Source organism: Copidosoma floridanum, unplaced genomic scaffold (genome assembly GCF_036245765.1).
Source record: "Copidosoma floridanum isolate Cflo_tuat_1 unplaced genomic scaffold, Cflo_Japanese_pri ptg000029l, whole genome shotgun sequence".
In the NCBI taxonomy this organism is placed as follows: Eukaryota; Metazoa; Arthropoda; class Insecta; order Hymenoptera; family Encyrtidae; genus Copidosoma; species Copidosoma floridanum.
The window spans coordinates 8922390-8944847 of record NW_028321906.1 but is presented as its reverse complement, the minus strand read 5'-3'; the positions used below and the strand labels follow the sequence as shown (position 1 = coordinate 8944847).

Below are 22458 nucleotides of genomic sequence, written 5' to 3'. Positions count from 1 at the left end.
CTAGAGCATAAATCTTTTGCCGAGCGACGGCCGCGGTAATTCATTCCGGAAACCAAAGGCAAAGCCTACGCGCGCGAAACGACTAAGCGCCTAACGCGTCCCTAAGTAATCGAATTATCAGCGCCGAGCGCGATAGCTAATCCATGCGTTGCTCAAGCCACGATCTGTTGCATTGACAAATAAACACAAAATTGTGTTTAGAAAGTGTTGGGGGAAGTTCACAAATGCTTGGTAACAAAAAACAAAGTTCAAAGTACTAGGAAATGACACTTGTGGAGAACAAACCAGGAAATGAGAATTGATTGAGTTTTAAATATTTTTATGTAACGGTATTTCTTCTCGTTTTAAAAAAGTATGCATGTGAAAAATTACAATTTATTTTAATTTATTTTAAAATCTAATCTCACACGAAGTAGTTTACAAGAAGAACTTTCTACGACTAGTTTCCATCTGGTGTCGTCTGCCTTGGATAATCCATTCGAAATTACCATATTTACTATCGAACGTACCATGCTGCAAGGATTTCACTCTTAAAGTAAATCTTGGTCCCAATTCGCGCAACCTTGGCTTGGCGGTCTCTTTGTCAAATTCGTATCTGAAAAAAAAAAGTTTCAGTAAGATGTAAAAAAGTGTAAATCTATATTTTGATACATCAACTGTAAATTTGATGTACTGGATATTGCCTAATTGATAACGTGATGTTTCAGTAAACTCTCAAGTACTGTATTGACACGATAATTAATTATTTTTTAATTTTTTTTAATATGAATTTGAACTATTCAACTTTATCATACCTATGATGTCTGAAGAATATGTAATCACGTTGGTTATGGAAAGTGACGACTCGTCTACCTTTAAATTCTGGTTGATAATGAAATAGAGCCCCCAGCATTCTAGAAACTGTGTATCCAAGGCGTGTTGTAAAATTATTCAACAAAACTTCTGGACGATGTTCTGATATTTCTTTATGACTCCTTTTCAATTCTGGAGTAATTTTCACATTGCTTAGCCTACAGTACATTGTAGGTCCTTCAGGCAAATGAACTATCAACATACCATCTGAAAGTAAAAAAAGACAAAGATAACAAACATTATTAAACACTGAATAAATTGACTGAGATCACACACTAGAAACTCACTTGGTTTGCTCCGATCTTCATTTACAACAACAATATCCGTAAATCCTTTCTCGATACAACTCTTGACCATTTTCTTAACACCAGAGCGATTTCTGTACAACGATATCGAATTAGGTATTATCCTTGTCAATTCTCTGCCGAATATCCTCGTCTTTGCATGTGGATTGTCAGAGAAGGTTATCAACACTTTGGGTTTATACTCCTGTCTGAAGTAGGCAGAAAACTCATCGTGCTCTAGATCAACTTTGATTTCTTGATTCTCCTCATCGTCAATCTCTCCATGAATCGTGGTGTCATCTTTCTCTCTCAAACTTTCGATGGTATGAGGCACCTGTTTGGGTTCACCAGCTTTTCTTCTGGCCTTTCTTTTTGCTTTTTTCTCTTTTTTTTTCTCTCTCAGCAACTCATCGTACTTTTTCACTCTGACAGCTTTACACTTGATGTGCCCGACTTTTGTCTCTTCCGGCAACATAACCTCTTTATCCTCTTTTATTGACACATCCTTTTTCTTGGCAGCTCCAAGCTTACCGAAAGGATTTATCACAAGTTCTTTTCCCTTCATTATAAACGTTTGCTGGTTTTCTAAGTTACTGTAATGAAAACTGTAAAAAAAATCCACAAATTAATAATCTAGTTAAGAAGTCAGTGTACAAAACATAAACACGTTGCACGAAGCCACACTATATAAACAGCTATAATGATGCCTTATGCATGTCGCATGTGGTCAGCATGGTGAACATTTGCAACAAACTAAAATAATACATGCAGTTACCTAGTGTCGGTGACTAAGTCAGTATGAAAAATTTACTACTGACTTCGAAACTTACAATAAATAGAGCAAATAATCGTGTGACGTGAATATAATGCCGTAAATAATAATAAAAAAAGGCTTATCAAAATATATGAAAACGAACCTGATCAGCAGCACATATACATGTAATAACGATTACCAGCTGTCAGTACGATAATTTAAAAAAATTATGCAAGGTGTCTTACATTTCGTTAAATTGTATGTACAATACTTGATATGGATTTCAGTAATTATTGCAAAAGGTTGAGTTGACTTACATATGTTTACACTTCTATTGTCAAGCTGGTAAAGCCTTTACCGTAAAGGGTTGGTGGACTTGGTGGATGGGGAACAAATATACACATGTATATAGAGCTCGTTGTTGGTTCATCAATTGGTTGTTGGTTAGCGTGCTAGTCACTGAAACAGTATAAATATACTAATAGGAAATAGGAGGTCGATTTTCAGGTAAAAGATAAATTGTAAACTTGCCGCAAATAGCACAGACAGTGTCAACTTTTTATTATGTATCTTTAAGATTAGTTGCGGCTGGTTTATAATTGACAAAATGACTCTACTGTAAGTAGATGTGATTATTCGGATCAGCGCCATCTAGCGTTGCGGATTTCTGAACCAAAAAGTGGCCCTAGAATTCTGAACGAGAGTTTTAGGCATTTTAGGCCCTAGAGCCATTTAATCAATTATAAACCAGCCGCCACTACTACATTGGATATAAAATTAAAATTTGACAATGTCTGTGCTATTTGCGGCAAGTTTACAATTTATCTTCTATTCGAATATCGACCTTCTATATATTTATACTTTTGGGTAAAACATAAATTGCAAATTTGCCGCAAACAGCACAAACAATGTTTAATTTTAATTTCATATCTATCGGAGTAGTGGCGGCTGGTTTATAATTGACTAAATGGCTCTAGGGCCTAAAATGCCTAAAACTCTCCTTCAGAATTTTAGGGCCACTTATTAGTTCAGAAATCTGCAACGCTAGATGGCGCTGATCCAAATAATTATTAGTAGATCCATGTAATCGAGTATAAACCAGCCGCAACTAATCTTATAACCCATTATAAAAATAGTTAACGTTGTTTGGACTATTTAAGGCAAGTGTACAATTTATGTTTTACCCAAAAATTGACATTCAAAAGTATAGATATTCTACTTATGTGGTTTAATAAAATAAATTGTGATTTTAACACACAAGCTAATCCTGGAAAGTAAAACCGCGTTTGTCCTTGAAGGAAAGAGAGAGACAGCTTGCCGCACTTCTATATGCAATGCACACTGACGACGATGAAACTTGCATGAAAATTTACAAAATTAAAAACTTAATTACTTATAAGTATATATATTGTGTACACAACAATACAACTCAAGATGCACTTCAAAACAAATAGCTTTTCTAGCTCAGCTCGGTTCTCATTCTAGTTTCTTATTTTAAAACGGGGTACTTGTAAGGATTAGTGTGTAGTGTAGATGCAGACAACTGCGGAGGGAAACAGTTTTATTTAATTACACGAGCATACTCTTGTCGACATACTGTATACATACTGTAAACGACATACCATTGCTTCAAATTGTCAAATTATCGTCATGTGCTACAGCTGCACAGTGCACACGTTGTTTTACTGCATATATTCATAACAAGTAGAGTAAGAGAGAGAGAGAGAGAGAAAAAGAAAGATGAAAAAGTAGAGGGAGCATTCGAAAGAAGTTGATGGAGTGCATAAAGTATTGCAGAAGCAAACAGGCAGCATCAGAAAAACTACAACAGGACAACTGCATATTCTACAGGAGACAAGGCAAGACCTGTAGAAATTGTGTGTGCGGCGCTGCGCGGCACACAGGAAACACAGTACAAGACAGAAGACAAGCACATATTAAGTACAAAGTACTATAGACAGTAAAAGTAGATTTAGAGATTAGAGCATAACATTTACATCACATCAGAGAGCACTCTAGCAATCTCAGCATCATACACCGCGTGTGTGTATGTATACATATAAATATAAGTATATATACAAAGAGAAAAAGAGAGCCGCCGACGCCTCCTCCTCCTTTGTAGGAGCTGTTGTGTCTTTTGTATATATACTCTTATTTTATTTGCTGGCATTGGCATAACATAGAAACTCTGTTGGGCTGCAGAGCTGCAGAATAGAGTTGCGTGGATTGTGCGTGTCCTACTAAATCCTGCTGGCTGCTACACGGCAAAAGGTAGACGAGATGTCGGGAAGCGACAGTCCGACCTTCTTCCACGGCCAGCCTTGGTCCAGCTGGATCGAGAAGATCGGCCGGGACAAGCCTCTTAGTAAGTTGCCGGCCCGACTCTATTACAGCTTTAGCTCTTATATTTTACCTCTGTCGTTCGTTCTAGGTACAATTATTGGTTTTGCCATTAATGTATTTTTCATCCACGACATAACCTCCATTTTTTTACAAATTTGCTCCTTCCCCTCTTCTCTGCCTCTCTCTCTCTCTCATTCATTTCATCTTTCTTTGTCTCTCTTTTGCACCTTTTGACACATATAGGCACAGGGACACAGCCCCTTTTGTATATGTACATCCTACATGCAGTTCATATTTCTGCAGAGGAGCATTGAATTACCTAAGCATATGAGGGTATTGATGTTATCCACAAAAAGAAAAAATAATTTTTACCCTTAAAATAGATTTCTTAAATGTGAAATAATCGAGACGAAAAGTTCTTTTTTAATTTGTCCTCGACGGGGTTGTCGCGCGTATGAAGTAGTGGATTTACTTGATTATTATAGACAGAATGTTGTCTGCCGCTCGGTATATACGGCGCCGTGTCCTTACGACTCCCTTTTAAAAACTCTTCTTCCCCTTTTTTGTCTCTACACTTCCCCCCAAAAAATAATGATTTTACTAGGCTGAAATAGCATATTATGTAATGACGGTCTTTTTTGGGGGAAGTTTGCGTATACTTACTTACGTATTGTTATTTTTTATTCTTTTTATGACAAATACTTGCTTTTCGTAAAATTCCGTGTTGCCGTAACGCTCATTGATTTTTTATTCACGAATGTATTGTCAAACATTTTTTTTCATACCTTATGTACACTGGATGATTTTGCATACTCTACAGTTAATGGATACTTGTCTGGCTTCAACAGTTTTATTTTGTTTTTCCAAGTAAAAAAAATAAATTCCAAGTAAAAATACACGTGTGAAATGCTTTTTCTCTCGAAACTTTAGATTAATTTGTGAATCTAGTTATTTTTAATTTTTTAACTAGTAATTGTCATAGATTCAAAAAATAAAATTCAATTCTAGGTGATGGCGAGCCAGATTCTGAGCCCTCCAGCTCAGTTATGCGTCTATCAGTGGATGGTAATTTGGTTTGATTTAGAATTTTACTTTGACTTTGTTCAAGACACACATTATTTTAAAATCGAACTGAGTACTTCAATCGCATTGTTTCAATTTTTCAGACATTGATTTATTTGGATTTTGTCCCGAGAGAGATAACTTCTATGGAGTTGTATGTGAAATATGCAATTCTATTGTCAAACCTCAAGCTTTAATTCAACACATGGGTAAGCTACCTGATTTTAAGGCCAATTAATTTTGAAAGTACAATACACTGAATCTTGAACTTTCCTATTTATTTAAGCCACCAATTTTAATTATATAAAATAAAATTGTCTGATAATATTTAATCTCTGAGTATAAAGCCGAAATAAGACAGAGATTACTCACATATCAATTTTAATATGACTTATCATCCTAGAATGTTTTTTTTTTAAGACTAATAATACATCAATTAAATGTGTTGATTACACTTTTTTTTCATTTTTTAGTCACTAAATTCAACTGTGATCTTAAAGTTTTTCGAAAATCGTTTTAAATTTAGAGAGTCGACATCCCTCTGGCACTTCAAATCTTCCACCACCAACAAATTCGACCGCAAAGCCAATTATGAAGACGCCTTACTGCAAGCTTTCAAAGCTGAAGAAAAGCCAATCTTCGGGACAACTCTTGCTTACAAACAACAATAGTAGCAACAACGGCAGTGGGAATGGCACCAGTAGCAAAACCAGCAACAACCACACTCCAGTCAAGCATCGGACTGGCGGCAACGAGTCGCAACCACAGCCCAGTTTGCACCCGGGCAACTCACCCCGCTCGCCCCTTGATGGTACACCAGCCAGCAACAGCATCAATAACGGTGGCCCGACGATCCCTTCCGCGGGGCAGCTTGGTGCACCGACCTCCGCAATCGCAGCAGCAGTCGGTGGCTTCTCGAACGCGCTCAGTGGTACTACCTCGGCAGCCAGTCCCGTCAAGAGCCCGGGGAACCAGCCGAAGCGGAAAAGGCTCAAAACCGACCGATCCCTACTCAAGGACCGAGAGTACGACCCGGACCGACACTGCGGTGTCTGGAACGAAGAGACGAGCAAGCCATGCACCCGCTCGCTCACATGCAAGGCTCACACGGTCTCGCTCAGGCGGACTGTCACAGGCCGAAGCAAAAGCTTCGACAAGCTGCTTGCCGACCACCGAGCTTCGAAAGAGTCCCCGGCGTCGCGCAACGCCACCAGCAGCAACCCATCAAAGGCCGTAGCAGTGAGCAGCTCCGCCATCACAGCAGCCTCCAACAGCATCAACAACAGCAACAACAACAACAACAACAACGTTGCGCCGGCAGCCGCGGTAGTAGCCTTGAGCATCGCCACGAGCGTGGCCGCCGTCGAGCCAGTTAGCGCCTCGAGTGCACCCTTGGTCGCGAGCGGCCTTATAGATGCCTCCGCCATAGTAGCCAACAGCACTAGCTTGCCAGATCTTGAGGCGCCAAGTTCGCCACCAGTTCTCTCGCTACCTGATACCTATCCACTGCCACAGGTAAATATTAAACGTGGCTCTAGCTGCGTCGGCCAATGGATCTTTGATGTTGCGTGGTGGCCACTTTCGTTCCGGTAGATTAAGCTCCTCCTCTCAGATACTTGGTGCTCGAGGAAAAAGCCTCACCACTATCTAGTCTTGTTTGTTACCTTTTATTTTTCATTTTTTATTTGTTTGTTTCCGTACAAAAGACGTACTACAAGAGTAATGTAATGTAATCGATTTCGTAATGTAGTTGATATTTGATCGAAAAATTGTATTGAAGTTCGACTCGCAATACTTCTACATTACACCTTTGAAATCTAAAAGTCATCATCTTGAGATTGTATTATTTAATGGTACAAAGAATTGTTTGATTCAAAGACTGTTATTTTGTATACTACCCTTACATAATAAGTTCAACATCAATTATTTAGATATTGATTCATAGAGTAAGCCAGTGGCCACCATAATTGAAAAACTTCTAAGCATATCAACAATTTTCGTGTCATAACCATTTTTTTTTTTTTTTTTTTTTTTTAACAATCCATTTAACAAAACATTCCAACGATATGAAATTATATTGAAAAATAGTTACTAGTAGGAATCTTGACTTGTTATCTTTCTATTTAGCTTTGTCCGTTTGAAGAAGCCATGAATTCAATTGTACATATTGAAGCAGTAAGAAAAGTGTTTATATCGTACGTTGTCTCATTTATTTTTAGTATTGCTTACATCTTTCCATAGACAATTAATTTTTGTTATTCGCATGATTATTTATGACTGTTAACATTGGGAGTTACTTGCTTTATTTGTTTTTTAAATTTATTTTATTAAATTTACATATTTTTTCGTTACGAAGTATCATCAAAAGCTTAATTATTGTAATTGAAAACTTTCTTTTGGGTAATTCTGTAACTAATTAAAAAATGAAATTAATCCTAATTAGTTACTGGCTCAAATACTTTTTCAAAACATTCGTCACTCTCATCCATCATTCAATCATGGTTTTTAAACATTATATAAATAGGGTCAGACTTTACGACTTTTAGACTTTTTCATTTTCAGTTATAAGTTGTTGCGTTAATTGATTTAAAAAATTTGAGCTCATAAATATAAAATTTAAACAATCTTATGAATCTGATGGGCACATGTACAAAGATAGGCTTTTGGTTGATACAAAATTTTTCTTTTTTGTTATTACAGGCTGTTGATTTGCTTTATCGATGTCTGGCCCCGCATGGCTCCAATAAACCTGTAAGGCATGGTTTCTTTGAGTCGCCGCGGTTTTTTAAAGAACCGCGGTCCTGTGTTGACACTGCAAATGCAAATGCACCCCGTAATTTGTATTTCCAGACTAAACTGGAGGAGGACTTTGCCAACGAGCTGGATCCCAGCCGAAGAATCGATTCGTCGGTGGTGAACAGCGGCATTACCTCTAATAATATCACTGCCAGCACCAACAGCAGCATAAGCAACATCAATAGTGGGAACGTAAATAATACATCTAGTAGTAACAGTAGTGCAGCTATGGCGCCTATATCAGTCGTGCTTCCGTCGCTGTCACCTATCCAGTCGAGCATGGGTGGCCTTTCGCCCAGCCAGGCAGCTTCGCTGATGCAGTACAATAGAACGAGTTCACCTACCCTCAATTTGGAACAGATGATTGTCAAGCAACAGTCTCCCGTCTCCATATCGGTTGTGCCCTGTAGCGGTAGTCTGCTCATCAGCAACCAATCAACTCCGGTGGGCAATGTCGTTCTCGAAGCAAAGCCTGCACCCATGGACATTGATCAGCCTGCCAGTGGCCAAAACTTTGGCAATAGTAGTATGTACATGTCGCCAGTGCATCAATACAAGGATACTATTGTCAATAAGGTAAACATGCGCTCAAGTCAGTCGCCCTCGTCCAGAAGCAGCAGCTTTTCAAGTCTTTTCGACACATCGGCAACCTCATTACTGGACCAGCAGCACTATAACTCTCTGGACACGTCGATGCGCAGCAATCATTTCGCGGCGTCCATACTCACCAACGGCAAGCAACAGCGCTTGAGCAATAATCACATGGGTTTCCAGATTAACACCAGCAGCAGTCCGTCACTAGTCAGAGGAATCAAATCAGAGTACACTCAAGACTACTCGACGGCCATACAGTTGGAGGCGACCGCAGCCTCGACGCCCTACGCTGCAACGAGCTTTGAGGATATCACATGGTCCAGCCACCATCCCGAGCCTCTAGCTGTAAGTAAATGGCTACGCATCACTTCCAGCCGCAAACAATACAACTTCAATATTCACTGACATAACGCTCTGCCCACTCCAGGCTGAGGATGCATCATTGTGTCACAATTCGCGCCCGGGAGAACAAAGTTGACATTTGCTGCTTTTGTTCGTATCATTTGTTTTACAACTTATCACACATCAAATGGCCCTTAATTATTGATTTTTCGTTATCAAAGATATGAAATCTTAATTTTAAATAATTGTATTGTAATTAAAATTTTACATTGATATGCGACTAAAACATTACTTTTTCCCAAATCTAGTAATGATTTCGCATACACAATCAGATATAAACCATACTAAGAAAAAATTAGGCTCAAAGAATCATAACAATACAATTTTTTTTAATTTTTCTCGGGCACTGACCTATTTCTTTTTGTATTTATTAAAATTTATTTTCCATCTGCAGCCTGTCGAGAAGGGAATAATTATTATTTAAGCATAAATTTATTAAAAATGCGTGTGAATGTTTGTGAATACGTAAAACTACTACTTTAAAAGCTTTCCAGCAAAGTAAAATGGTGTCCCAATGGCATGTACACTTTTGGAATGGTCAAAAACAATGAAATTGAAAAAGTGTAAAAAAACGCGTCAATTAGATAGGACACCAAACTGATACCTGAGATTTTTTTTAGCTTAAAAGTATCCAATACTTAATTAGATAGATCATAAAATTATTTATTTATTTTTTTATCATTTCCCTACCTAGAAAATTTTGTAAGATTTTTTTTTTCACAACCGCATGAAACGTTGATTCTTTTATTATACCAACCTAACACTAAAAATAAATGAACGTTTGTGCGTTCGAGAACTGAAAAAGTTAAGTCTGAACTCATCCATACTACTATGTATTAGTTAAAAGGAAAAAAAGTGAAGTAACCCAAGATACGATAAAGCACTCACTAATTGTATAAAAAAACTTGAGCTGTACGCTTCTTTTCGGTTGGGATTAAGTTTGTCTTTGGGTTTCTGATCTCGCGTTTTTGAGTTGTATAACCGTGCATTTAGTCGTCAAGTTTATTATTAAATCGTGAGCATTTGTAGTACGTTACTGTAAATAGGTTTATCGATTATAAAATGCCAAGCGTTGAATAATATTATTAATTATTGTATTTATTGATTAAAATAATTTTTTTTACTTTTGTGATTAGTAATAGATATTTTATTCTTTATAAAACAAAGAAAAACCATTAATTTATAGATCATTTATTTAATTTAGCCCCAAACAATTTGTAAGTTGTTGGATTTTTTTTATCTTGCCAAACAATATTTTACGTAATTGCCAACCAATACAAAAATTTGGATGGCACTGAAAAAAATGTAGAATAAAAATACAATGATTGTTATCCATCAGAGTAAACAAGATAAACGTATACTCAAAGTTAACAAAAAAAAATGCGAAAGCCAACATTAATTAACTTTTCAAGAACTATTATATTATATAATAACGACAATATCGGCAGCTTACGGAACTAATCAATTTACACGCTTTTGTGTAATCAATAATTAAGTTAATATTACTCATGTAATCATAGTTAACCTGTTCCTCATCGAAAAAAAAGTTTTAAAAAATTAATAAATAAGCGCAGCGTTGGAAAGAATAATCGAAAATAATCATGATTGGAAACGAGTGTAAGATCAATTTGGTTCTAAAGAAAATTTATTTTTTTGGTAAAACAATTGTCCTATTTTTTTAACTTATTCTAGCCAGCTAATACGAGATTTTTTACATCAAAAATATAAGTGAATTTTTTGAAACTAAGATGAAATAGAATATCCCAACAACTTTATATACAGACAGTATTAATGATCCAGCTATAATTTGTAACATTTTTGTATTGAAAATACTTGCATCCATGATTTAAGAATACTAATTTTTTAAATAAGTGCAGGATTGTATGTGAATAAATGAATGAATGAATGAGAATACACGTTGAAAATTTCTGCGTTGAATTGTAAGCGAAATATATAACGACTTCTCATCATAGATTGTGATATTTATTATGTAAATGTACATTACATATGTATACGTAGGGTTTGCAGTGATGATTATGTTAAGGATAATAATAATGGTGACAATGATGATTATGATGATGGTGACGATGATAATGATAAACAAGTAAAAGGCCATGGACGAGAAGGCCACTATAGTTTCAAACAATGTCGCAGCTTGTAAAAGATTGCGGCTGTATTCACGGATTTTTGTTCCGTTAAAAAACGCTTACATATAATATATTATATAAATATATACTTACCTACATGATAGTACAGCAAAAAATCATATGTAAATCGTTCGATTCGTTTTTCGAAATGAATAAAAGATTTTTTTTTAAAGGAGTATGCTCGCTCTGAATTTCTTGCTAGTAATGCAGCTTTGGAATCCAATGTGTAGCTGTATAAGTTTTTTTTTTTTTTTTTTTTTTTATGCTGTATTCTAACGAAAAAACTAAAACACATATAGAGGGAATATTACATCTGATTTATATGTACTTAGACATTTGGTAAATAAAAGACTATTATTTCGAAATATTCTCTGTTTTGCTTCTTTGAAGAGGAAGCTTTGCAATGGATGAAATATCGAATGTTGTGATAACATAATATAAATGTTTTCTTTATTTTACAATGAATGTACATTACTCACCTAAAATATCCGTCAGTGAATTTGTGAAGGCACATGCATGAGTGTGTATGTTTAATCAATTAAATCTTGCGTTTTCCTTAAACTTTTCGATTTTTATCTAGTAACCTGCCCTAAAATGTCTTTTATTTTGAGGTTTCGAAAAAATAAAAATAAAAAATAAATAAAATGCTATTTTGGAAAAAATAATTGTAAATTATAAATAACAAAATGTCATTATCATTTAAAAAATATGAAATCTTACCTGTATGATGTAAATGATCATACATATAACTTTCTAGGAAATTTGATGCTGTGTTAAAAGTAAGTTGTTTTCTGTACACAGTAGTATTCCACTTTATTTATTTTATTTTGAGATATTACTTAATAAAAAAATGCAACTTTAATCCGTGAATCGATTTAAAATCTTCAAGGAGTTGAATGAAAATGAAATCCCTCGTATCTTTTTTAAATTTTATCCATGCATTATTAAAAATATATTTCTTAAAAAGTAAAACGAAACACTTTTTGTTTTTGTGTACGTTACTTTGATATCTTACCCAGCATTAATGAAAATGTCAGTTCAATCAGAACAAAGAGCATAAAAATATTGCGCATTAAAGTTTTGAGAATCTAGAAGAAAAACAAGTAGTAGCGATATTGAACAATATACCTATCCACGGTTACGTATGATAGTGGTGCATGGAAATTGAAATAAATCAACAGTAACAAAAGTATTTAGCCTTTCAATTGGCCAAATGAAAATCTTCCTTCAAAGTCTGAGCAACAGCTCTCATCCACTGTGCCACAGCATAGGCGCCCGCGTCTATTTTACCTCTGTGCTCGGGGTCGGTCACATAACTTGCCCGGCCGGCCCTGAATGGTAAGTAAAAACTACACTATTTGAATACTTTCTTCCGAAGAGGCATGTTAACTCAAAATAAAAAACCAAGCACTAACTTCGGCTCGAGGGTCTTGGTTTTTTCAGCGTACATCTGGATGCAGTCCATCAAAAACTTTGCAGCATCAACGTAAGACGAGTAGTTTTTCCTCAGTAGCTCTATCAAACAGGGCTCGATCACGTCGATCTGCAACACAATTTCCAATCATCCATCAGCAGCAAGCCACGTCAGAGTTAATAAGTAAGTCACGAATACAGTACCAACGTCTTATCGCCGATCCTAGCTCTGCTGTATCTCTTGAGAACCTCGACACCCGCGCGCCAAGCGCCGAGCCAGACCTGGAGCCAGTTGTGAACGACCTCGACTTTGGCCATTTCTTGCGCCGCAGCTGTGAAAAGCAGGCTGTAAATGGCGCCCGACGTGCCACCCATCCGATTTTCGGCAATCCCTGCCAATTCGGTCATCAGCGAGGCTGGTCTGGCCAGAGCCAAAGCCTCCAGCACGGACAGAATTCCTAAAATGACACTACGATCATCTCCACGCAACTTGAGACAATAATCATCCAATGTTATTTAACCTTCGGCGAGGCTTCTGTGCGTGCTGCCGCAATCCGCGTCACCACACCCGCTGTCGAGCTCGTTGATCGTCCTCTCCTCGTTTATCACGGCCCTGCAAGCCTCGACCAGACATCTCTTGAGCAGTCCCTGTTGGCGGCTAGTGAGGGTCGGTCCGGCGAGGCTATCGATCTTTTTCGACGGCTCGGCGGTCATAACGTTTTTCGACGGACTCGACTCGGTGCTCGACGTCTCTAAGCTGTATTCGCAGCCCGTCCAGCCGGGCGCCTGGGTTGGCTGATCCAGCGCTTCGAGAATCATTGAAAACGCCTCCGAATCAGATTCCGGCAGTCTGAGCACCGACAAGTGTACACCTACGCTGTTAAGCGACGTCATGAGGTGACCGCTGTATACTCGCAGCACCTCGACACCTCTTTTGCCTGAAAAAGATACAATATAATATGTAACGATAAAAGGCCAGCTGTAAGAAAATTCGTGGCACTTTGATGTGTATATATACGCACGTAACTGCACGTTGACCTCTTTGACGATGATTTGCAGCTCCAACTGGGTCAGGCTGCCAAAGTTGTTTACCAGTACAACGAGTTTCGAGGTCGAGGATGAGGTATCATCGAGCTTCAAGGCCTTCTCTATTCTGTCGATCAAATGGCTCGCAGTCTTGGACGCGCTGCTCAGCTTCTTTTTCTCGTAACCATCCTCGCCGTGTATACCTTGGCCAAAGACGACCTCGTCGTCCGGTATCCGGAACATGGCCTCCTTTTGACCTGAAATTTTTTACACTCCATATACTGACAAAATATGGTTTTATATTGACACAATCCTACGTAGGTGTATATTATAATATATATATGTGCATACCGAACATGGTGCAAGGGACCAGCCCAACCGAGCAAGAGGCGATGTTGTCCGCGACTAGTTTTACGTGCTTGTAGATCTCGTCGAGATCCTTGCCCATAGCGGCCAGAGAGCCGGCGACTTTGATCGCGAGCACAATTCCCGGTAGTGCTCGTTTTCCAGCTATGCTCAGCTTTTCGTCGGGTATGCTGCAGTCGTCCCCGAAAACTATCTGCTCGATCTTATTTGCGCGCAAAGTTGGTGATCGGTACAACAATCGGTACTTTGGTTTTATATTTATCATGGTGTATGTATACCTTCAAGCCGGAGAGTCTCGCTCGCTCGATGGCCAAACCAAAGTTGAGACAGTCGCCGGTGTAATTGGGTATGATCACCAAGCATCCAGCTGTTGTAACAGAGTGGCTACTGAATTGCCGTGTTGCACAAACAACATCTAACTGATATTTATATTGTAAGATATATGTACCTTTTTTGTGAGTGCCGATTTTTTCGATCGCGTGGAATATATTGGAAGTCGGGGGTGAGGCAAAGACCGAACCGCAGACCGCTGCCGTGAGCATTCCCTTACCGACGAAGCCTTTGTTTGGATATAGATAGGTATATAACAAATGTATGTCTTGTGTGTCATAAATGGCACGTTATTACGAATCTAGGGCAGGAAAAAGTGAAGAATGTCGCAGATCGCATTCTTTACTTCCGTCCGTGGGTGCGTATACGATTTTTCGTTTCCCAGCGACCGGGAAGAGAATACGTACATTCCCGGTAGCTGATACGAAAAACTATTTTGATGAAGTGATATGATACTGTACGTTTTGTTGGATATTTAAAATTTTCTCGTACCTGCAGCAAAAGGCTCGTGTCCACTACCTCCGCCACTTATCACCCCCACTTCATCGGATTCGCTCCACTAAAATTTTGAGGACATTATATGGGTTTTCAAAATAGATTTTCTTTTATTTGATGCTTGCAGTGCCCTACTACAAATTGTTTCCAAAGTTGATTTAAGTAATAATCTAATCATGTTCCCTGCCGATTTTCATGTATATTCTCGTAAGTTTTTTTAAATCGTAGTTATTTTTTTATGATTATCGACAATATCGCAAATTCTAACTCTCATCGGACTTTAAATTGGATTAATACAATAATTTTCTGTAGCCCCTGATATACATCTATTATCAGCCGAAAATGTGAGATAAACGCTGTAAGTAAAGAGTGTTTGAATTTTTTACGGGAAACTGTTTTGTAAGGGAAACGGAACCTTATCGCATATTAATATCGCGAAATTAAAAAAAAAATGAAACAAACAGATATCACCGATTTTATCTCTACAATGGTTAATTAAAATAAGTTTTGTGTTCGAGAATAAATATCTTCCGATACGAGAAAAAATCTGTACACTGCGTTACTTTCAATTTGCTCAATTTATCTTTGATTTGAAAATAAAATTGGTGACCATATAGACTCGTATACATATTCTACTTACAATTAATTGAGTAAAACTTACATGTGGCATCAAAACAACTCTCTGCTCTTTCAATAACTCCAGAGCTGGATATGTTATCGTGAGTCCAAGCAGTGCCTCGTCCACTATTTCGTCGACTTTGTTAATCAACTGCTTACCCGACATTATTATTACGATCAATTAATTGACAGTGGTATCGATATCACAATGACAAAATTTCCTTGGACGAACAGAGGTGATCTTCTCCACTGCTGATTATTACCGATCCGATCGCTGACTGCCATATACGCGTCGTACAGTTTTAAAGTTTGAAGCCGCGATTTACGCAAGAACGCCATTATCAAGTTACTTGCATGTACATAGAAAATTCCACTAAAAATTCGGGTCAACAACGAGTAAAATTTTTGTGGACTTGTTAGTTAATGCATGTATAAGTGGTCAATGTGTTCACCTTAAACATATTTCATGTACTATCGCGAACGTGCAGAGCATGTGCAGGGATTATTGATGTATGTAGTTATCGGTACACGCGTTCATAAACATAAACGACTTCGACACGGCCGTGGCCTTGCTCGGGTCGATGTCAAGTTTAATGCTACAGAGATGCTGTGGTTATAAACCAAGTTACTCACTTGAAAAGTATTTTAAATGAGACAGCGCTTTTAATAAAAAAAATTTTAGTGTGAGCGAAATAAACATGATTAAAGTGTGGAAAACTTATGCTAAAGAATAAATTAGAGGCATCTTGAAAACGTAACTTGAAAAATAGTTTTAATTATTTCATAAAACGTTTGTAAACATAGAAATTTTTTTGTGTAAGAATTACGTGTAAATGAATATCATCGAAATAATTACAAAATAAAATACAATAACAATTCTAAAATTGACGATCACCGGATGATTCACTTTTATCAGTTCGAAATTCAATCTTGAATTTTTTCAGCTTTCACTTGTTTCTTGTACTCACTAGCGATTTTTTTAACATCTTGCAGACCGTCCTCCAACTGTTTTTGCAATTTTTCTTTGTCATCTTGATCATGCAAACTTAAATACTGCAGCACTAGATCTGAAAGTTAAAAAAATTGAGTTTCTAGTATTCAAGAAAAATTGTACAAAATTCAAATTTCAAATACCCACCATGATACTTCGAAAGTGTAGATACACACGTCTCTTCCAAGTATGGATACAAATAAGCGAGAATAGTCGAAACATGTCTTCCAGAGATATGAAGGGCATTTTGGGTGGCAGCAGTGAACAATATCGTCGTCGTCAAGTGTAAAGCCAAGGCCGGATCTTGAGTATTGTTCAACTGCTCTAGTAGAGCTTCCCTGTGCCCAATGATGATCGGCCTATCTTTCTTCTTATCGTATTTCTTCAGAGCCAAACAGCAGGCCGACATGGCTGGTTCAAGGGCATTAAAAAAGTCCTCTAAATTGTTACCGATAGTTGCCCTGTGCAAATTCGTTAGCGGCTCCCTTACGTCTTTCGGAAAATCCATTAGCATCTTTTGTCTTGCCTCCGTCGTTAAATTAGACGCGCACTGCATCACATTTTGATTGGCGGCTAGTTTAAAGATTTCCGTGGTAAAGTCTACCACTAGTGTTTTCAACAAGTATTTTACAAGCGGTGCTTGAACGTCTTTGTCTAAACACTTGATTCCCTTTTCAAACACCTTGATATTCATGACGAGCGTATTTAATCTGTCGTCCAACTCGCTAAGATTCGTTTTGTTTTTCTGCAGCAGCTGCTCAGCCACTTCCGCAACGTGTTTGTTAAGTGACAAATGGAAGTGATTGGTTAGCTCATCGATGAATTCCTCACAGTCAAACAAGTTTTCATCCTTGCTCAGCTCTTTTTTGATATCTTCTGTACTTACCAGATGTAAGTCAGCCTTTCCATGAGACGAAGCAACTTGATCGTCGTCCGAATCGAAATCTTGATTCTTACCCTGATTGTACTTCTTCTTTGTCGACTTGGTTTTCGTTTCTCTACCTTGACTACCACCACCAGCTTTACCGCTTGCAGCCTTTTTTCTCCTTTCGGCTTTTTTGTCTGCTTTTGTGTCCACGATTTCTGTGACTTTGGTTTTTATTTTGCTCTCAACAATCGACTGAAGCCACTTACCGCTATCTACTGCTTCTTTGGCTTTTTTTTCGGCCAAACATTCCAATTGCTTGTAAAGGTTTTGTAAGTAAGATTCTGATACTATAATCGTTGTCGCAAAAATATGAATGGATGATTTTAATTTCAAGGATGATTCATGAAGCAATCTCTCAATGTCTTGTGGACTGAATACTGATGGCAAAAGTGGATAAATATCAGTATAGGATCCAGATGCCACGACTTCTTCGATATTAGCATCTACTTGATCTATCAACATAGAGCCAACAGCTACTGTATTCAAATAGACTAAATCTTTATTTGGAAAATGTCGTTTGATATAGCTCTTTGGATCTGAGATGCCAAGTCTGAGTAACGCATCATATTCTAAATGAAACAATAAAAAATTAGCTCATAATCTCTTGATCCACGAAATTGCTTTGTTTTAAATTAAAACTCACCCAGATAGCCATTTTGTTTGTAAAAGTTATCTACCCATTCACTTTGAGTTTTAGAATAAATAGTGGGAACATAAATGCTGTTGCTACTTTGTTTTCCACTTACTACACCGGGTACCTGTTTCTTCCCTTGAAGATTATCTAGAATAGCTGTATCAAAAAAGATTTACAATTAAATAATTAAATTTATACGATGTCTTTTAGTAATTAAAGCTAACTTACAAAAAAATATTCTTTCTGGAACAGTGCATTGACCTAGGATTGCAGAAATCGGAGTAGGCTTTGTTATAGCTGAGAGTGCACCTCTAATTTTTGCCTCATTCCTAGCTATGTAACCCTGATTGTAAATTATGCGTGGATCTTGAGAATCTTGTTTACCAAATATAGTTTTGCCTAATTCCTTTTCAATTAATGGTTGCAAAAAATCAGCAGGTAAATTGTAATGTAATGTTAAATCCATGATACTGATGACGCCAGTATTATTAAGTTTATCACTAACTTCTTCTGCAACTTTAGCCATATAATTACTATCAATCAACTGACCTAACACTATTTTCAGTTCTTTGTCGTGTTTTTCAATATCTATTGCAATTTTGTATATATGAGACAAATCAACATTTAATATATTGGCCAAGTCAGTTAAATTTACGCGTCCTCCATGAATATAAAGCTCATCTTTTATTTCTTTTGACAAGTGCTGAGGTGTCACATACTCCTTTCCATCATTGGTAAATATTACCTCTAGGAGTTTGTCTTCAATAAGTTTTGAGACAATTTCTATGCAATTACGTTCTGATAATCTGGAAAATTTTTTTCAGCATTAGACTATTATACATGACATATTATCAAGTAATTGTCAATATATTTATAAAAATGCAAGTCAGCCGTTTTACAAAAAAGTAAGAATGTATTAAAAAAAAGGAAATACAAATATGTTAGTGCAAAAGAAAGAAAAAAAAAAATAGACAATAACGTAACTTATAGTACTCTTAATAAAAAAAAATTATATTTACTTCAACAATGTATAACTCAATTGCGCTTTCTGAAAGTCGGCGGCTAGCCGTTTAACTTCATCCCAATCAGCTGCAGACATCTTTATGAAGTTACACTCAGGTTTTTATAGTTAAAATTGACATACAATTTGCCAAACAATCCTATACACTTCACAACAACTGTTTGAAAAACAAGTCTCACTTAAAAATGCGAAGCCAACCACATTGTAAACATTCAATATGTTAACTTGGGCTGTATTCCGTAAATGCTGCCAGCAGTTAAGTTACGTAGGTTGTGGTTTGTGGTAACGCCGCATGGTCGGGCAGCGCTAGCATCAACCTGTACTAACTATGGGTGTATTCCGCAAATGCTGCCAGCAGTTAAGTTACGTAGGTCGTGGTAACGCCGCATGGTCGGGTAGCGCTAGCGTCAACCTGTACTAACTGTCGGTGGGTTCCGCATGTCAACAAACTCCGAAATATCAGATGGCATGGGAGCGAAAACAGTAAAAAATATCAAAGTTTGTTGACATGCAGAACCCACCGACAGTTAGTACAGGTTGACGCTAGCGCTACCCGACCATGCGGCGTTACCACGACCTACGTAACTTAACTGCTGGCAGCATTTGCGGAATACACCCATAGTCCGCAGGCTAAGTATACGTGATTGAGACAATCAATGATTGTATCATGAGTTTTTGTATAAAGTTCAATTTATACAAATAAGTTGGTAAATATAGGCACACATGATTAATATTTAAACATTTTAAGCTGTATAAATATATAACATAGATTCCAAATATGCATTATTACCGCTGGAATATGCTAACAAAACCAAATATCCGTCTTTCTCACCCAGCAAAATAATAGGTATCTGTATAATCCTGTATCAATTTATTGCACACATGCGAAATGTTCAATGACAGTAAACAATGACATAATTTCAAACTTTACTTTTAACTCTTCATTTCACACGTAATTTTACAATGCAATTGATAAATTATTATTCATACAAAAGTATTAATATTCTTATAGGAGGTCGATTTTCAGGCAAAAGATTATTTGTAAACTTGCCGTAAACAGCACAGCCAATGTCAACTTTTTATTTTCTATCTACACAACTAGTTGCGGCTGGTTTTAGCGTTTCAGATTTCTAAACTAAAAAGTGGCCCTAAAATTCTGAAGGAAAGCTTTAGATATTTTAGGCCCTAGAGCCATGTTGTCAATTATAAACCAGCCGCAACTTATTTGACAGATACAAAATGAAAATTCAACATTTTCTGTGCTGTTTGCGGCAAGTTTACAATTTATCTATTACTCGAAAGTATAAATATATAGGAGGTCAATATTCGTATAAAACATACACTGCAAACTTGCCGCAGAAGCACAAACATCGTTAATTATTTATTTTGTATCTATTTCAAAAGTTGCGGCTGGTTTATAAGTGACTAAATGGCTCTAGGGCTAAGCTGCCTAAAGCTCTCCTTCAGAATTTCAGAAGCAATTTTTGGCCAAAAAAATCACGACCGCTAGATGGCGCTGGTCCTAATGATTATTACTACTTGTAGTAGAGCCATTTGATCAATTATAAACCAGCCGCAACTCTTGAAATAGATACAAAATAAATAATAAACGATGTTTGTGCTACATGCGGCAAGTTTGCAGTGTATGTTTTATACGAATATCGACCTCCCTTATGTTTACACTTTCGGGTAATAGATAAATTGTAAACTTGCCGCAAACATCACAATCATCGTTAATTATTTATTTTGTATCTATTTCAAGAGTTGCGGCTGGTTTATAAGTGATTAAACGGCTCTAGGGCTAAGCTGCCTAAAGCTCTCCATCAGAATTTCAGAAGCAATTTTTGGCCAAAAAAATCACTACCGCTAGATGGCGCTGATCCAAATGATTATTACTATACTTATACTAGAGCCATTTAATCATTTATAAACCAGCCGCAGCTATTGAAATAGATACAAAATAAATAATTAACAATGATTGTGATGTTTGCGGCAAGTTTACAATTTATCTATTACCCGAAAGTGTAAATATAAGGGAGGTCGATATTCGTATAAAACATACACTGCAAACTTGCCGCAATTAGCACAAACATCGTTTATTATTTATTTTGTATCTATTTCAATAGTTGCGGCTGGTTTATAAATAATTAAATGGCTCTAGTATAAGTATAGTAATAATCATTTGGATCAGCGCCATCTAGCGGTAGTGATTTTTTTGGCCAAAAATTGCTTCTGAAATTCTGATGGAGAGCTTTAGGCAGCTTAGCCCTAGAGCCGTTTAATCACTTATAAACCAGCCGCAACTCTTGAAATAGATACAAAATAAATAATTAACGATGTTTGTGCTACTTGCGGCAAGTTTGCAGTGTATGTTTTATACGAATATCGACCTCCCTTATATTTACACTTTCGGGTAATAGATAAATTGTAAACTTGCCGCAAACATCACAATCATCGTTAATTATTTATTTTGTATCTATTTCAATAGCTGCGGCTGGTTTATAAGTGATTAAACGGCTCTAGGGCTAAGCTGCCTAAAGCTCTCCATCAGAATTTCAGAAGCAATTTTTGGCCAAAAAAATCACTACCGCTAGATGGCGCTGATCCAAATGATTATTACTATACTTATACTAGAGCCATTTAATCATTTATAAACCAGCCGCAACTATTGAAATAGATACAAAATAAATAATTAACGATGATTGTGATGTTTGCGGCAAGTTTACAATTTATCTATTACCCAAAAGTGTAAATATAAGGGAGGTCGATATTCGTATAAAACATACACTGCAAACTTGCCGCAAGTAGCACAAACATCGTTTATTATTTATTTTGTATCTATTTCAAGAGTTGCGGCTGGTTTATAATTGATCAAATGGCTCTAATCCTGAATGCTCTGATTGAGAATTTTAGGAGCCACTTTTGGCCAAAAAATAAAGACCGCTAGATGGCGCTGATCCAAAATAATTATTGCTACTTACAGTAAAGTCACTTTGATAATTATAAACCAGCCGCAAATAATCTTATAAATAGACGACAAATAGTTGACATTTCTAATGCTATTTGCGGCAAGTTTCTACATCAATATTGTACTTTTCTTATACAGTTCATAAAATCGACAATATTAACAAAATTACAATACTCTTGACCTTTTACCATTAAATCATGTAAGCACAAATTAATCAGTCTAAAAGAGACAACCAAAGAAAAAAGGCCTGAAAAAGAAGCACAGTCACACGAAAAGTCTCATACAAGAATGGAGCATTGGATCTCACTTGATCAGAGAAGGTTGGGTTCTTTGTTTACTTATAACACTTAAAATTTACATCTCTGTAATAAATGTATTTTTCAATTAGTGAGATCCGATGCTCCATTCCTAGGAGACTCTTCGTGTGGCTGCTT

At 36.9% G+C, this 22458-nt stretch overlaps 4 protein-coding genes across 5 annotated transcripts; 1 reads left to right on the top strand and 3 right to left on the bottom strand.

Annotated features, from left to right (window-relative positions):
- Window positions 1-330: 330 nt before the first annotated feature.
- LOC106644697 (putative ribosome production factor 1) lies at window positions 331-2260 on the bottom strand. 2 transcript variants are annotated; one of them, XM_014360334.2, is made up of 4 exons: window positions 2208-2260; window positions 1140-1741; window positions 795-1059; window positions 331-595 (listed from the first exon to the last, which is right to left on the bottom strand). In XM_014360334.2, the coding sequence occupies exons 2-4, from the start codon at window positions 1699-1701 to the stop codon at window positions 418-420; spliced, it is 1005 nt and encodes a 334-aa protein (XP_014215820.2). In that variant the 5' UTR covers window positions 1702-1741; window positions 2208-2260; the 3' UTR covers window positions 331-417. The 2 variants fall into 2 exon arrangements, with proteins under 2 accessions (XP_014215820.2, XP_014215819.2); XM_014360333.2 differs by lacking the exon at window positions 2208-2260 and adding an exon at window positions 2054-2198.
- Window positions 2261-3643: 1383 nt separating this feature from the next.
- Window positions 3644-9185, top strand: LOC106644690 (uncharacterized). The gene is made up of 6 exons (XM_089595971.1): window positions 3644-4255; window positions 5242-5298; window positions 5400-5504; window positions 5822-6810; window positions 7996-8046; window positions 8146-9185. The coding sequence occupies exons 1-6, from the start codon at window positions 4171-4173 to the stop codon at window positions 9088-9090; spliced, it is 2232 nt and encodes a 743-aa protein (XP_089452097.1). The 5' UTR covers window positions 3644-4170; the 3' UTR covers window positions 9091-9185.
- Window positions 9186-12040: 2855 nt separating this feature from the next.
- On the bottom strand, window positions 12041-15741 carry LOC106644692 (uncharacterized). The gene is made up of 10 exons (XM_014360321.2): window positions 15526-15741; window positions 14862-14928; window positions 14488-14598; window positions 14318-14406; window positions 14025-14241; window positions 13670-13930; window positions 13169-13585; window positions 12852-13105; window positions 12650-12777; window positions 12041-12565 (listed from the first exon to the last, which is right to left on the bottom strand). The coding sequence occupies exons 1-10, from the start codon at window positions 15646-15648 to the stop codon at window positions 12436-12438; spliced, it is 1797 nt and encodes a 598-aa protein (XP_014215807.2). The 5' UTR covers window positions 15649-15741; the 3' UTR covers window positions 12041-12435.
- A 563-nt stretch (window positions 15742-16304) lies between these two features.
- Ufl1 (UFM1 specific ligase 1) lies at window positions 16305-19294 on the bottom strand. Its single transcript, XM_014360320.2, has 5 exons — window positions 19055-19294; window positions 18264-18841; window positions 18045-18191; window positions 16621-17970; window positions 16305-16549 (listed from the first exon to the last, which is right to left on the bottom strand). The coding sequence occupies exons 1-5, from the start codon at window positions 19132-19134 to the stop codon at window positions 16407-16409; spliced, it is 2298 nt and encodes a 765-aa protein (XP_014215806.1). The 5' UTR covers window positions 19135-19294; the 3' UTR covers window positions 16305-16406.
- Between the last annotated feature and the right edge of the window lie 3164 nt (window positions 19295-22458).